Raw genomic sequence first — 16,163 nt, 5'->3', positions numbered from 1 at the left:
ATTTACAATCAGCTCCTCAGTTGCTCATTCCACCACTGAGTTTACAATGACTTATGGGTAGAAAAGCCATACTAAGTAATTTACTACACTGCAGTAGTCTAATACCAATATCTCTCAACTGACTTATTATCAAAGCTTCTTACTCAATTCACGGCTTCTACTTTTGCCTCCCAAAGCTCCCACCCCTGAGAGTCTGCTCTCTACAAAGATCCACAGTAATCCTGCTGAAAAAGAAATCAGATGCTGTCACTCCTCTGCTCAAAATTATCCAATAGTTCCATTCAGATTAAAGGCTAAAGTCATTACAACAACCTAAACAACCTACCTAATCTGCCTCCACCACCCATCACCTCTCATCATCATGTCCTCATCTCCTATTCCTATCTTACTACTCCACTCCAGCCACAATGACCTCTTTGCTCTTCCTAAAATATACCAGTTGTGTGCCCACAGTTGGGCCTTTACACATGCTATTCCCTTTGCCTATAATAATTTTCCATCTGTGCTTAAATCTCTCGACAAGGCTACCACTGACTCCTACAATCTGCTCTCTTTACTCTGACCCCAAAATCCCTTACTCTACTCTACTCATTCTTCTTTCCATAGCACTGACCAGCTTCTAACATAATAGAGAAGTTGCTTAGTTTTTATGTCTGGCCTATCCCTCACTTTGCAGTTCTAAACTCCAAGAAGGTAGGGCTTGTTGTCTGTTTTGGTCACTGATGTATCCCCTAGAACAGTCCTATATACATACTAAATGCTCACTAAATATTCCTTGAATGAATAAATGAACTATGAGAGGTGATAATAAGCACGGTGTTGTTAGTACGTGGGGTGTGAGTAGGGTGAGGAATATAGCCAAAGCAAGAGATGTTTCATATTAATGAGCCAAAGGGGGCCTCCGTGTATTGGCTCCAGGGTGTTTACTCCATCATAACAAACTGAAGCCCATTAGTCAAAACAAAAACAAAACAAAACAAAACAAATTCTACTGGTGCCAAACTCAATTGTTTAAAAAAAAAAAAAGCCCAAATAAACAGATTTTTAGTCACTTAGAGCCTGCCTGCTTTACATAACCCACAAAATTGTGTTTAAGCACTGCTGGCCACAAATAAGATAAAATATGTGATTACAAGGACCCCCAGCTGCATCTTTTCTCCAGAGCTCTGGATTTCCCACCCAAAGATTCCCCACCTTGGTGCAGAAGGACATCATGAAGGTACATATGAGCCTCTGCCTTTTCCTCTTTCCCTTCTGGTGTTTGTTTTCCTTGGCTCTGCAAGATCTCCTGGCTAGGGGGCACCGATCCCTGCATCCAGCTGTTCTCCTTTCTTGTGGACATATCTTTTTCCTTTCAGTCCCAAATTCCTCCTAACTCACTAAAGTGTGTAAGGCCCTGTAGGAGGTGGCTCCTGCCATGCCTCCAGCCTGATCTCCCATCATTCTTCCCTCACTCACAACATCCCAACCATACTGGCTATTTTTTTAATGTTTTGAACTCTCCAAGTACACTCCTACCTCAGGACCTTTGCATATGCTGTTCTCCCTGCACAGAACTTTATATCTTCATCTAATTCCTACTCTACTTTCAAATTAAATTCCATTATTATTGTATCCCAGTGCCTGGAACAGAGTAGAATATACATATAATATACATATATATATATGTATATTATATGTATATATGTTACATATATAATATATATATGTTGTTGTTGTTTTTAAGTGCCATCAAGTCAGACCCGACTCATAGCAACCCCTCCTTGGGTTTCCGAGGTGGTATCACTACAGAAGTAGACTGCCCAACCTTCCTTCCGAGAAGTGGCTGGTGGGTTTGAACTGCCAGCCTTCTGGTTAACAGTCAAGTGCTTTAGGCATTATGCTATCAGAGCTCCTGTGTGTGTGTGTGTGTGTGTATACACACACACACACATTTAAAAATACTGTTATTGATCATTTTTACAGATTAGAAGAATGAAGTCCAAAGAGGTTATAAATTTTACTCAAGAACCCACTGCTACAAGTGGCAAAACCGGAATTTGAATCCAAGTAGTCTGACTCTAGAAATCACTGCCTTAACCATTAAAACTAAACTATTTGAAGAAGCAATAAACATGTCGATTAAATGATCAAAGCAGAATTTGAAGGCAGTGACTTTGACAATGGAGATGCGACTTCCCTGTGGAAAAATTTGTCCTGAAGTGATTATGTGAGCTGCCTTCATCTTTAAGATCAAGCTCTGCTCCCTCCAGGAAGCCTTCTGTCACTGAGGTTCAGAGGCCCGTGGGTTTGTCTTTGGCCACTGTTTTGTTTTGTTTTAATACAACCTTTATCAAAACAAGAGCTTACTTCACAACAGTCCACTCTCTGCTAACATATATGCTGTACTGGGGAGCTCACTACCTGAAAACAAAAAAGGCCTCTCTTTCAAAGAATATAAACAGATAATTCACAGAAGAGATGCAAATGGTTAATCTACAGAGTTACTTGATCTCAGTAATCATTAAAGAAATGCAATACAACAAAAAGATATTTTTGATTGCTCAGTGTAGCAGAATAAAAATTGATATGAACTTTCTGGAGGACAGTTTTACCCTAAGGAGAGACTAAACCAAATGTTTTTACAGTCTTGGTTATATGTGCAAACTCCAGAAGTAATCTAAATGTCCATCAGTCAAGAACTGGTTAAATAAATTATGGTATATCTCTACAAAGGAATATCATGTAGCCTTCAAAAATGGTGTGATAAAGGTATCACTGGCTGTCTGCAGGGAAGAGGAATGGGTCGCTAGGTACAGGGTACACAGGAACATTCGTTGCACAGTTTTTGGTAACCACTTATTATAGATTTTCATTTCTGTGAATGTACTTCATATTCAAAATAATAGCCAAATTTTAAAAAAGATGTTGTAGTTCTCTACTGCTGGCTATGGAGAGACAGCCACAATGTTGAGAGGGAAAAAAAGTTACCAAGTTGCATATACAACATAATTTCATTTATCTAAGACTGTATGTTATATAGGTAAAGATAAGAACATGGATATAGATATAGAAAGTCATCTCTGGAAAGAAAAAATCAAAAAAACAAACTCACTGCCGTAGAGTTGATCCAACTCATGGTGACACTTTCTTGGGTTTCCGAGGTGGTATCATACGGAAGTGGATTGCCCAACCCTCCTTCCAAGGAGTGGCTGGTGGTGGGTAGATTGGAACAACGCTCTCCAATTTGATAAAGTGGTATGGTATAATAAAGAATGTTTTTTTGCTTCTTTTTATTCTCCTTTTTTGCATGTTTATATTTTATGGATGTTCTGTAATTAATAACTTTAGTAAATGGGAAAGAGGAACTATATAAAGAGTTCTTCCCTAAATTACGCTTAAGTCCCTAAACTAAATTCCATCATTCAGCAATGTATTTGTCATTCAGTGATGTATTCAGCGATGTGTAACGCCACCAGAGCTTCTCTCTCTCTCTCTCTCTCATTTTTCTATATACTGTTTGCTAAACTCAGCTAGGAACATTTCTTCCCTTTTTCTACATCTCCATCTGCACATTCTCCCAACCCTTCAAGGTCCAGATTGTTGTTATTAGAGGGGCACAGTGAAGTGTAGAGGCTTTGGAGTCAGAATTCCCTATCTGCTACAACAGTGTGATCTCAGACAAGTTACTTACTATCGCTTATCTAAAAGTAGATTAATTAAACAGTATCTATTTGATAATGCTGTAAGGAGTAAACGAACAAATAACACGTAATCGCTTAGCTCAGGCTTGTATACAATAAAAACTAAAACCAAACCCATTGTCCATGCAGTCAACTCCAACTCATAGCGACCCTGTAGGACGGAGTAGAACTGCCCTACAGGGTTTACAAGGTTGAATCTTTACAGAAGAAGTAACAGGACTGTCTGGGAAGAGGTACAGCCGAATGCTCCTTAGATGCGTGAATTGCCAGACTTCGTCTCACTTACTTTGGTCATGCTGTCAGAAGGGACCATTCCCTGGAGAAGGATATCCTGCTGCGTAAAGCAGAGGTTCAGAGAAAAAGGGGAAAACCCTCAACAAGATGGATTGGGGGAGCTCTGGTGGCGTAGTGCCTAAGGGACTTGACCGCTAACCAGCCACCCCTGTTCAATCTAGTTCCGTAGTGATACCGCCTCAGAAACCCAAGAGGGGGCACTATGAGTCGGATCGACTGGACAGCAGTGAGGTTTTGTTTTTTTTTTTAAAGAATGGATTGGCACAATGGCTTCAACGATGGGCTCAATCACAGAAACGAGACTGTGAGGATGGCGCAGAACCGGGCAACGTTTCGTTGGTTCTGTTGTACACAGGATCGCTATGAGTCGGAACCGACTGGACGCCGCCTTATAACAACAAATCTTTATGGACACACAATGCCACATCTTTCTCCCGCTGAGCGGTGGCGGGCTCGAACTGCCGACCTTTCAGTTAGCAGCGGAGAGCTTCACCACTGCGCCACCAGAGCTTCTTACTATATAATGAATATTTTTATTTTTATGACTACCATCTAGCACAGAGCCCAGTATCTAATAAGTGAAAGCACGAGATTACGGCTGCTTTGTTGTTACTTCCTCCGTACCACGAGGGACGGTGCAGGCTCCAGGATGCCAAGGCCCGGGGTCAGGACAGCGGAAGTTCGTCTAGCCGTAGCTACCGCCATCTTGGAACACAGCCCTAGCTCACCCAGCAGGATTAGCCGCTTCATGCAGTCGCACAGGTCTACCTGTTCGCAGTGACATTCCTCGCACCTTTGCTTCCTTTCGCTATCCTGCAAATCACCTGTCTTTATCGAAGATGAAATCTTAAGCCCTTTGGAAACGTTAAAGGCAGCATCTTCCGGGAGGCAGCGAGGCGCCCTATGACCTCAGAGGTAGCACTTCCGGGAGCGTGGCTGTGACCCGTCGCCCCGCCTTATTGCATCCTCTCTTTCCGGTGGCGGAGTCTGGAGACGACGCGCAGGTATGAGGCCTTGGTGGGGACAATCGGGCAGCATCTTATGGCAGGGGGGGTCGGGGGCGCCGGGAACGCTGGGCTGGGGTCTTGTCATGACCTGGGTGCCGAGTAGGATGGGTGAAGCCGGCGGATCTAGACCCGGGTTCTCGGTCCACCCAGACTTAAACTCGCGCCCTTTGGAAGGGATGTGGCCTTGCTTCAGGAATGCAGCTTGAAGTTGGGGTGAGTGCAGGCCCTGCCCTGTCCCTGCGTTCGGCCACATTTGGGCGGCCGCACAACATGTGGGGAGGAGCGGAGACCTTAGAAGATCTGGGCTCCCACATCTGCTTCACCATTTTATATGGGGGACCTTAGGCCAGGGCTTAATCCCAAATTTGTTTACTAGTCTGAAAGATGAGACTAATAGGAGTACCAATCACAGGTGGTTGTAAGGATTTCAAGGAGGAAATGCAGGAAAAACCTCTGCCCTGTGTTCGGTGCTTCCTAAATCTGGATGCTTTTAGCTGTTGCAGAGTGGACCACGTTTACCTGCCCGCTGAGGGCAGGCCTCTCAGTCAGAAATTGGGGTAGTGGCTGCAAACCAGGGTTTCCTGAGCTCCTTCTATGCGTTTATCTATCCTCCCCTCAGGTGACCGTTATTGTCATCCTCACCTCAAGCAACATTGGGATGGGGGAAAATAAGTATCTATTAAGTAACCACCATGATGGAACTCATGTTGGTACATCAGGACACAGACTACATTTACATAAGTCTTCCTGGGTTTCTCCAGAAAGAATGTAGGCCTTCTCTCCTGTAAATCTCCATGGCATCTTCCTTAACAGCCCTTATCCCACTACATTGTGCCCATTAGTCTAATTTGAAAATATAGACAAGTAATTTTGTACATTTAGTAAGATCTAGTACTTTGACTGCTTTGTATATCAGGCACTGACTAAACAATGCCAAGAAGGCACTGGCAAGATACTGGAACATGTGAAGTAAGGGCTTTCCTAAGCCCATGGTAGGAGCTCTGGTAGCTTAGTGCCTGAGGCACTTGACTGCTAACCAAAAGGCTGGTGGTTCAAACCCACAGCCACTCCTCGGAAGGAAGATGGGGCAATCTACTTCCGTAGTGATACTGCCTCAGAAACCCAAGGAGGTGTCGTTATGAGTCAGGTCCAACTCAGTGGCACATAACAACAACGACAACAGGCCCTCCTGTCTTTTTTTTTTTTTTTAATTCATTCGTTTGTTTGTTTGTTTATTGTGATTTGGGTGAAAATTTACAGAGCAAATTCACTTTCCATACAGCAGTTCACATATACTTTGTCTCATTACATTGACCACAGTTCACCACAATGCAATACCTTCCCTCTCACTTCCTCCCGACAGTCACCTCTTCCCTGTGTCCATCCCTGCATGCACTCCTGCCCCCTGAGCTGTCTCCCTGTGCATAAACAGCTCTTCTTTCTCTCATGATTGTTCTCTCCAAGGAGTGTATTTTCCTCAGGTAAATGTTCAACTCCTATGCCTGTCTTTTGCTTGGCTGGAAGCCACAGGTTTGGCTTCAATTCTAGACCTGCAGGGCAGCTAGGGGCTATAGTCTGTGGTTCCACCAGGCTCTATCAAACCAGCAAACCTGGTTCCCCCCCCCTTTTTTTTTTTTAACAAATGCTTTTGAGTTTTGTTCCACATTGTTCTCCTTCACTATCCAGGGTCTCCTATATAGATCCCCCTCTGAGTGGTCGACTTTAGCAGCCGGGCACCATCTAGTTCTTCTGGTCTCATAGTCAATATAGGCTGCGGATCGCATGGTGTACCAGTTCCTAGGATTAATTCTTTCCATGAATCTTTTATTTTCTTCATTGTTTGCGCTGGACAGGGAGAGACCCATCGTTGCATCTAGATGGCTGCTTGCAGGCTTTTAAAATCCCAGTTGCTTCTTGCCAAAGTAGGGTCCCTCCTGTCTTTTATCTTTTCCATCTGCAGGTAGTTGGACAACTTTATTCACCTCTTCTGTTTTCTGAAATTTTAGGAAGTTGTTTTGATGCTTGATCCTGGGTTGAGTCAGAAAGCCTTCCACGTTCTCAACTACTTTTCCTCTCTCCAGTCAACTAATGTCTCCCTTTCCTCAGTCTTGTGACACTGATTGTTCATAGACACTGTGTCAGATTAGAGCTATTCGTATGTACATTTTGTTTCTGGGGTGAGTCTTTTCTGGTGGCCTTCTGGAGGACATGCTTTAATACTGTATACTTGGTGCTAGTAAAAGTTGAAGAGCTTCAATTCAAAAAACTGTGGAGTAATCTTGTCAGGAGATGTCTTGCTAGAGGATGGAATGATTTTTGTATGGATCAGGTGAAGATCAAGAATCAGGAAGCAATGGGTCTCGAGGGTTATGTTGATCAGGAACGCTTGGATTTTAAGCTGATAGTTGGTGTAGAATTCAACAGGCAGTGGGCATTTTGTCAAATAAAGGGTCTTCAGAACAGCTTCTCTCAGTACATGGATACATAATATTGGCCTTGGGATTCTACGTGCTTTTTGAAGGTGTACAACCATGTAAATACTGTGGGGGCCAGAAAACACGGAAGCATTTTTAGCATTGGATGTGTTGTGAGGTGTGGGGACCTAGTCCCTACCTTGGTTTTGATCTTTCTGCTCTGCAGCTGACTTCTTGAGTCACCTGAACAAATCAAAACATTTCTCAGCTTTTAGTTTCCCATCTGTAAAATGAGAATAATGGTGTGTCTTAGGGAGGAGAGTAGTTGGTAGAGCGCGCCATGGCAAACATGTCTGTCCAACTCTGTTTTGCATGTGGGGAAACATAAGACCCAAAATTGACTTGCCCAGGTTTACAGAGGTGTTGGTTGTATTCGGTGGTCTCCAGAGATCTAAGCCATATGTTTTCTATGGTTGGGAGACCTTTTGGGTAATAATTTGAAGCTACTTGGGTTGAGGTCTGCTACTAGATTCCTAAAGCACTCTGGTGATATAATGGTTAAGGCATTTGGGTGCTAACCAAAAGGTTCATGTTTTGAACCCACCAGCTGCTCCACGGAAGAAAGGTGAGACAGTCTACTGTAAAGATATAGCCTTAGAAACCCAAGGCAGGGGGGCCGCTATGAGTGAGAATCAAGTCAATGACAGTGAATTTGGGTTTTGTTCTGGGTTTTTTGGACTAGGTCCCTAAGCTTCTATCCTGTAGGTGCTATGAGCTATGCTTTTAGTGCTTGCTGGAGAAAAGAAGGATACTCCCCCCTTTTTAGCCAGCAAATTGAAATCTTTTGAGTGCTGGGAGAAAAGAGGTTTGAGTTAGGCAGATATGAGTGATTATTTAACAGTCCTAGGTGAAGGGAGACAGACCCAGGAGCAAAACTTGGGGTTTCCTTTAATAGCTAGGAAAAAGAAGTTCTGAAAACCTTTTGTTGTTGACGTTGGAGTTTTCCTTCCACTCAGACATGGCACCTCGCAAGGGGAAGGAAAAGAAGGAAGAGCAAGTCATCAGCCTTGGACCTCAGGTGGCTGAAGGAGAGAATGTCTTTGGTGTCTGCCACATTTTTGCATCCTTCAATGACACTTTCGTCCATGTCACTGATCTCTCTGGCAAGTAAGTACCTGGGTGGAGAGTCACAGGCTCAGCGGGCAAGGGCCTAGGTGAAGAAAGGACCCTAGGATTCAGTGGAAGTTTAGGGTATTCTCCTGAAAGAATTACTATTTTGTCCAGATAAGGAGGTTTATGTGAGGGAAACCAAAACCAAACCAAACTCACTGCCGTCAAGTCGGATCCGACTCACAGCGACCCCTTCTTGAGTTTCTGAGACAGTATCGCTACAGAAGAGATTGCCCAATCCTTCCAAGGGGCGGCTGGTAGGTTTGAACTGCCAACCTTCTGGTTAGCAGTTAGGTGCCTTAGGCACTATGCCATCAGAGCTCCTTATGTGAGGGAGGTGTTTCTCTTTTTGCTGTTGGCAACCAGGCAGACTAAGAAATAAACGTTGTGCTTGGTCATCTAAATCACAAATATTTTAGTGCCTCCCTTATAAAGGAATTTGACAATTAAATGGAAAAATTAATATGAAGTGATAATATAGAGCTTAGCTGCGTTAGTTTTCTCAACTTCACTATACTGTGGACCCCATGAGGGCAGAGCCCATGTGGTCTTGCTCACTTATAGTCCCAGTGTTGAACAGTTAGTTAATAGGCAGTTTAAAAAAAAAAAAAAAAACCCGCACTGCCATCGGGTCAATTCTGACTCGTAGCAACCCCCTTTGGGATTCCAAAGCAGTAAATCTTTATGGAAATATATTGGCCAGTCTTCCTTCTATAGAGTGGCTGGTGGGTTTGAACCACCAACCTTCTGGTTAGCAGTCAGAGATGCCTTAGGCATAGTAGGCACTCTTGTCCTACTTGCATTATAGTTCTCTTTCCTCATTAGGACATAATAAGTGTTGATCTGTGTTGAACAAGAAAGAAAGAACTGCTTTTGTCCTCAGGGAAACCATCTGCCGTGTGACTGGTGGGATGAAGGTGAAAGCTGACCGAGATGAATCTTCACCGTATGCCGCCATGTTGGCTGCCCAGGATGTGGCACAGAGGTGCAAGGAGCTGGGCATCACTGCCCTACACATCAAACTCCGTGCCACAGGAGGAAATCGGTATGAGCTGGGTGGCTTGGACGCTAGAGTACCCAGATTTAACTTTTTGTTTTTTGTTACAACCTTACACAAGACATTTTAGACATTTACATATTTAATAATTTTCTCCTACCCTCCAAGCAACTTAGTGTGTTTATTGAGTATTCACTGCATACCAGTTACTGTGCTCAAGTAACTGGAAGAGGGGAAAAAGATGATCGCCTCTACTTTTTGTGTGGTACCTGAGCTGGTGGGAGAGTCAGACTTTAAACAACTTAAAGCACAGAACATGTGGTTTCTATTTGTGGCAAGTACCAGGAAGCAAAAGTATAGCATTGGTCAGGAATGCTATCAGTGATACAGTGTAATTTTAAAGTTAGACCTTAATGAAGAGCCAGGAGTCAGTTCAGTGAAGGAAGGAGGAAGAATATCCTAGCTAGACACCTCCAAAGAAAAGGTCTTGAGGTAGGAGTAAACTTGGTCCTTCTGAGGGAAAGAGTGGCATAAGGTATGGTCAGAGATGGGAAGAGGCAGGGTCCTACAGGATCTTGTAAGGATTTGGGCTTTAGCCCAAAGAGAGGTGAGAAGCATGAAAATTTTTCAGTAGTGGTGACTTGATTAGATTTTTTGTTTGCTTTTTAAGATGACTACTGGGTGGGGAACATAGCAAGTAGGAAGTTCTGAAGTGGTCCAGGGGAGAGTGGTATCTTGGTCTACGGTAGATAGAGAAAGTGGAAATAGATGGCACAAAAGAATTTTTAGAATCGCAGCATGTGATAGGAAGAGACAATGCCTTAAACAGGTTGCAGGCAAAGCAGGGCAAACTGGCCTGAGGGCTAAATCTGGCTTGCCGTTTGTTTTTTCTTTAAATTTTCTTTATTTTTATTGTTGAGGATAGACACAGTAGAGTACCAGTTCAGTAGTTTGTATATGTATGATTTAGTGGCATTGATTATATCTTGTATCGTGTAACTATTCTTACTCTCCTTTTCTGATTTCCTCATTAACATCAACCTACTGCCCCCTTAACGTTCCCATTTAATCTTTCAAGTTGCTGTTATCAATTTGATTTCATACATGTAGTTCTTAAAAGAGTGTAATGCTCAGGGCAGACATTTCTTACTAGTTAAGGTAAAGTCGGTTTTAAGAAGCCTCCAGGGGGTGTTTTTGGTTTAAGGTTTAAAATTATCAGGGGTTTGTCCACCCTCCATAGCTCCAGAAAGTCTAGTCTGTGAAAATTTTAAATTCAGTTCTGTATACCTCCTTTTGATCACAAATCTTTTGTGGAATCTTTGACTGAACTGTTCAGTAATACTAGCTGCACACCATCTAGTTATTTCGGTCTCATGGCAGAGGAGGCAGTTGCTTGTGGTGGCAGTTCATGACACATGCCTTATCCTCCGTACTCTTTCCTGTGTTCCAGGTGAATAAAGACCAATTGTGCCTTGGATGGCCCTTTGCAGGTTTTTAGGACCCCAGACGCTACACAGCAAACTAGGAGATAGGACAGAAGCACTAAACATGTTACTTTGCCAATTAACTGGGGTGTCCTGTGAAACTGTAATCCTAAACTTCTAAGTCAAGGAACCAGATCCCAAGAGGTGTGTTTTGTTGTACACAAGCAGCCTCAGCAGCTACTGTGCCAGTTCAACTTTGTTTCCACCTTTTGGCTATTGTGAATAGTGCTGTGATGAATATTGATATATGGGTGTCAGCTTTGAAGTCTCTTGAGTATATACCTAAAGAGTGGAGTTGCTGGGTCATACGGTAATTCTCTTTTTAAATTTTCTGAGGCGCCACCACTGTTTCCTGTAGCATCTGTACCATTTTACATTCCCAGCAGCAAGGGTTCTGATTTCCCATAATTTTTATGAGGTCTCATGTATTTGTTTTGCCTTCTGCTGTTTGTACTTTATATTAGATAATCCTAACAACGTTGCCCCTGCTAGTTCTTCTAAGAATTTTATCATTTTGCTTTGTATGTTTAGGTCTTCAATCCATTTTTAATTTATTTTGTGAAGGATCCTGTTGGATTTTTCTGCAAATGGAAATCTAGTTTTCCTAGCACATTTTATTGAAGAGCCTCTTCTTTCCCTATTGAATGGATTTAGCACTCTTGTCAAAGATCAGTTGGCCATAGATGTGTAGGTTTATTTCTCTACTCTTAAATCTATTCCGTTGGTCTGTGTGTCTGTTACATCAGTACCAGGTGGTTTTGATTACTGTAACTGTACCACTCAACTCTCACTGCCATCACGTCGGATCCAGCTCATAACGACCCCTCCTTGGGTTTTCAAGGCCTCAAGCATTTGACTGCTAACCAGAAGGCTGGCACTCCACCAGCCACTCCTAGGAGGGAAGATTGAGTGATACACTTTCGTAGTGATACTGCCTTTGAAACCCAAGGAGGGGTCGCTATGAGTTGGGTCCGACTTGACAGCACATAACACAACAACACTCCAAAGAGTGGCTGGTGGGTTTGAACTGCCAGTCTTCTGTTTAGCAGTCAAATGTGTTAGGCAGTACGCCACCAGAGCTCCTACTGTAAATGTATAATATGTTTTAAAATGAGGAAATGTTGAGTCCTCTTACTTGTTCTTCTCGTTCAGCATTGTTTTAGCTGTTTGGGGCCTCTTGCTTTTCCATATAAAGTTGAGTATTATGTGAACTGTTTCAATTTCTGTAAAGAAGGCTATTGGAATTTTGGTCAGGATTGCGTTACATTTATAGATGGCTTTGGGTAGTATTGACACGTTAATAATTTGTCTTAAAATCCATAAATATGGGACATTCTTCCATTTATGTATTTAAGTCTACTCTTTTTCAGCAGTGATTTATAATTTTCATTGTATAAGTCCTTCATGTCCTTGTATTCATGTATTCATTTTATGCTTTTAGATAGTATTGTTAATGGAATTGATTTCCTAACTTCTGTTTCTTGTTTCTCAATTGCTGGTGTATAGAAACCCAACTGATCATTGTTTATTGACAGAGACCCTGCAATTTTGCTAAATTCTTCTGTTAGCTCTGAATGTTTTCTTGGACTTTTTGGGATTTTTCTGTTATCTACAAATAGAAATCATTTTACTTCTTTTCCAGTCTGGATACCTTTCATTTTCTTGTCTTATCCCTCTGGCTATGATTTGAATAGAAGTGGCAAGAGGGAGTAAGCACCCTTCTCTTGTTCCTGATTTCAAGGGGAAAACTTAAGTCTTTTTCCATTAAGTATAACGTTGCTTGTTGGCTTTTTATATGCCCTAAATCATATTCAGGAATTCCCCTTCTACTCCAATCTTCTTTAGAGTTTTCTTCAAGAAAAAGTGTTGAACTTTATCACTTGCTTTATTTTTGCATCCATAGAGATGATCATACGGCTTTCCTTTGTTCTTTTCATGTGGTGTTTACAGTGATTGATTTTCTAATGTTGAACCATCCCTGCATTTGTGGAATAAATCCCACATTGTCATGGTGTGTGACTCTTAAAATGCTGTTGGATTTTGTTCTCTAGTATTTTATTGAGGATTTTTGCCTCTATAGTTTTAAGACTGGCCTGCCATTTGTTTTTGTATGGTCTGTAGGCTAATAATTTTGTCATTTTAAAAACATTGTTTGAGTATGTGACAAAAACCATAAGTGGTACACGATACCTAAAATATATATTATTTGGCCCTTAACTAAAAGTTTGCAGACCCCTGAGCTAGAAGATTTTGATACGTGAGAAAGGGGAATCGCCAGAGACTTGAGTACAGGCTTTAAGAATTGAAACAGCCCAAAATGGCCAAGGGCTTTTTATTCACTTAAAGTTTTGTTTCCTAGGACCAAGACCCCTGGACCAGGGGCCCAGTCTGCCCTGAGAGCCCTTGCCCGTTCAGGAATGAAGATTGGGCGGATTGGTAAGTACCTTTCTCCGACTGATACTTTGTTTTGCTTTGAAGCCTTAACCCAAGAAATGATATTTCTAGTGGGTACAGGGCCTGGTCTGATGACTGTTGGCAGTTAGGTTGTTATTGGGGGTTACAGGGGACATTGTATGACTTAAAATTTCTCCCTGGATGCCCCTTGATGTGGGTGTTACCCTTTCCATCAGCATGAGGAGTTTCATTTCTCAATCTGCCCCATGCTGCCTGAGGCAGCATCTGAAGGAAAGACACATTGTTTTTCTTTAGGGGGTAGCTTTTGGCATTTTGTATGGACTGTTTGCTGCATTGTAAGATATTGTGCATCCTTGGTCCTCGCCCACTAAATACCAGAGCAGGTGCTACGTTTGTGTAGTACCAGTTACCCTCATGTCTATTAGATCTTGGTTCCTTACAACTCCTAGGAAGGTGGTCATGGCGCCTTCTTTCTTTTTCTCTGCAATTGGTAGCAACATGTACTGACTCATCAGTCTGAAGTCGTTTACCCTCACTGAACCTCAATTACCCCCTCTGGAAAGTGAGGTTGGATGATAGCAGGAATTTTCAGAAAGCAGGTGGTGGACAGTTCTACATTCACCTGTTCCGTATGGAGATTCATTTGGGGAAGAGAGGGTACGTTGCCTATCAGTTAGAACACTGGGCTGGGGAGGCCTGGAGACCTTCCCATTCAGTTCCAGGCAATGATGTTTTTTCTTCCCCCCAACAGAGGATGTCACCCCCATCCCCTCTGACAGCACCCGCAGAAAGGGCGGTCGCCGTGGTCGCCGTCTGTGAACAGGACTCCTCAAATTATTGTTTTCTGTTAATAAACTACTTTCATGTACACGATTTCGACTAATGTTGCCTTCATGTAGGAGCCACCCCCGTCCCACGGGGGTATTTGATTCTTTCCTCCTGTCTAGGTTTAGCCAGGGCCTGGGGCTGGCTGGAAGTCATAGGTGCAGTGATAAAACAGCAGGTATTTAATAGAGTGTACCGCTTCAGTAGATGTAATTAACCTATAGAGGAATTTAGAGGGGTGATTGAGCCTGGTTTGGACTGAGGAAGTAAGGAGAGGTGAGATAGTGTGCTATGGTTGGGTTTGTCCACAGTGCTCCTGGTGTGGCATTAAGTTGCCTCAGTGATGTAAAGCTGAGCAAGGCCTTAGACCTTGTTTTGTAAACGGTGGTGTTGGTTCCAAAAATGGACCACTTAAAGAGCCAGAGCAGGGTGAGAACTGTTGAGCCAAGTGTAGCCTGAGCAGAAGAGGAGCCTTCCAGACATGCTCCATATATAAACATGTGTGGGTGGGTGTTCCCCCCCACACCTTCTGTGCAGAACTGATAGCACACGCTTAGGAATCTTGCTTTTTTTTCACTTGGCGGATCTTGGAGATTGTGCCACATCAGTACATAAAGTACATAGAGATTCAGTCGTTCCACAAATAAACACCAAGCCCTATTTTCATCGGCAATGAAAAAGACAAAGTTCTTGCTTTCTGCAAGCTCACATCACCTCCGGAGACTAAGAGTACCAGATGGTACTTAGTGTTCTGTAAGAGATACCATAGGTCCATGTGAATGTCTTAGGAAAGACCCCCCACATACTTGTGGACAGTAGCATTCCATTCCAGAAGAGGAAAGGCCCTAGGACAGGATTGAGTTAAACCTGTTGAAAGCAACACAGTGGTTAATGGGTGAACATTAGCCAAGATTAGCCAGGCTCAGTGGAGAGAAGATGCTGAATATCCCAGGCTGAAGAGCTGAGAGGAAGGTAGTGATAAATTGTAGAGGGGAAAGCACTGACATGCTGTTTCACTGTGGTAAAACTACTCAGCATATTTGAAAAGAAACTGTCAAGGAAATAAGCCAGGTTCTTTGTGGGAGAAAAGTTCAGGTGGAGGAGATGAGCAAGTAGGTCCTGAGGTGAAAGTGGTTTAGTGTGGTACAGCAGTGCTTGTTATATGCCAGACCCTGCTAAGAATTTTAATCCTGTCATTGAATCTTCATAAGCCTGATGAGAAAAGAGCTATCATCCCCATAGGAAATCCAGCACAGAAAGTACTTGAACTTGCCAAATGCCACAGTGTCCAAGAGAAAGTATCCATTCCGACTTCTGACCACTTTTTTGTGTGTGTGATTTGGGTGAAAATTTACAAATTCTCTTTCCATACAGCAGTTCACATACACTCTGTCTCATGACATGACCACAATTTACCCCAATGCAACAGCTCCCCTCCTACTTCCTCCTGATAGTTACCTCTTCCCTGTGTCCATCCCTGCATGCACTCCTGCCCCCTGAGCTGTCTCCCTGTGCATAAACAGCCCTTCTTTCTCCCATGATTGTTCTCTCCAAGGAGTGTATCTACTTCAGGTAAATGTTCTACTCATATGCCTGTCTTTTGTTTGGCTGGAAGCCACAGGTGTGGGTTCAATTCCAGACCTGAAGGGCAGCTAGGAGCCATAGTCTCAGTGGTTCCACCAGGTTCTATCAGATCAGCAAACCTGGTGTCATCCCCCCCCTTTTTTTTTTCTCCAAATGATTATGAGTTTTGCTCCACGTTGTTCTCCCTCTCTATCCAGGATCTCCTACATAGATCCTGCTCCATGTGCTTGACAGTGATAGCCGGGCACCATCTAGTTCTGGTCTCACAGTCGTTTGGGCTGAGGATTGCT

At 43.0% G+C, this 16,163-nt stretch overlaps 1 protein-coding gene across 1 annotated transcript; it reads left to right on the top strand.

Annotated features, from left to right (window-relative positions):
• The first annotated feature begins 4,971 nt into the window (after window positions 1-4,971).
• Window positions 4,972-14,283, top strand: RPS14 (ribosomal protein S14). The gene is made up of 5 exons (XM_007943618.2): window positions 4,972-4,981; window positions 8,415-8,565; window positions 9,452-9,613; window positions 13,409-13,485; window positions 14,216-14,283. The coding sequence occupies exons 2-5, from the start codon at window positions 8,417-8,419 to the stop codon at window positions 14,281-14,283; spliced, it is 456 nt and encodes a 151-aa protein (XP_007941809.1). The 5' UTR covers window positions 4,972-4,981; window positions 8,415-8,416.
• Window positions 14,284-16,163: the final 1,880 nt, after the last annotated feature.

The sequence above is a fragment of the Orycteropus afer genome, unplaced genomic scaffold, assembly GCF_000298275.1.
Source record: "Orycteropus afer afer isolate SDZICR_OR568_19922 unplaced genomic scaffold, OryAfe1.0 scaffold00110, whole genome shotgun sequence".
Lineage (NCBI taxonomy): Eukaryota > Metazoa > Chordata > Mammalia > Tubulidentata > Orycteropodidae > Orycteropus > Orycteropus afer.
The sequence above is the reverse complement of the archived record's forward strand: the minus strand, read 5'-3'. Positions and strand labels throughout refer to the sequence as shown.

What these genes read in the sequence shown, in the direction of transcription:
- RPS14 (XM_007943618.2), top strand. Translation starts at nt 8,417, where the DNA reads ATGGCACCTCGCAAGGGGAAGGAAAAGAAGGAAGAGCAAGTCATCAGC. An exon ending in GTCACTGATCTCTCTGGCAA is followed by an intron (nt 8,566 to 9,451) that starts GTAAGTACCTGG and finishes TTTTGTCCTCAG; the next exon opens with GGAAACCATCTGCCGTGTGA. An exon ending in CGTGCCACAGGAGGAAATCG is followed by an intron (nt 9,614 to 13,408) that starts GTATGAGCTGGG and finishes TTTGTTTCCTAG; the next exon opens with GACCAAGACCCCTGGACCAG.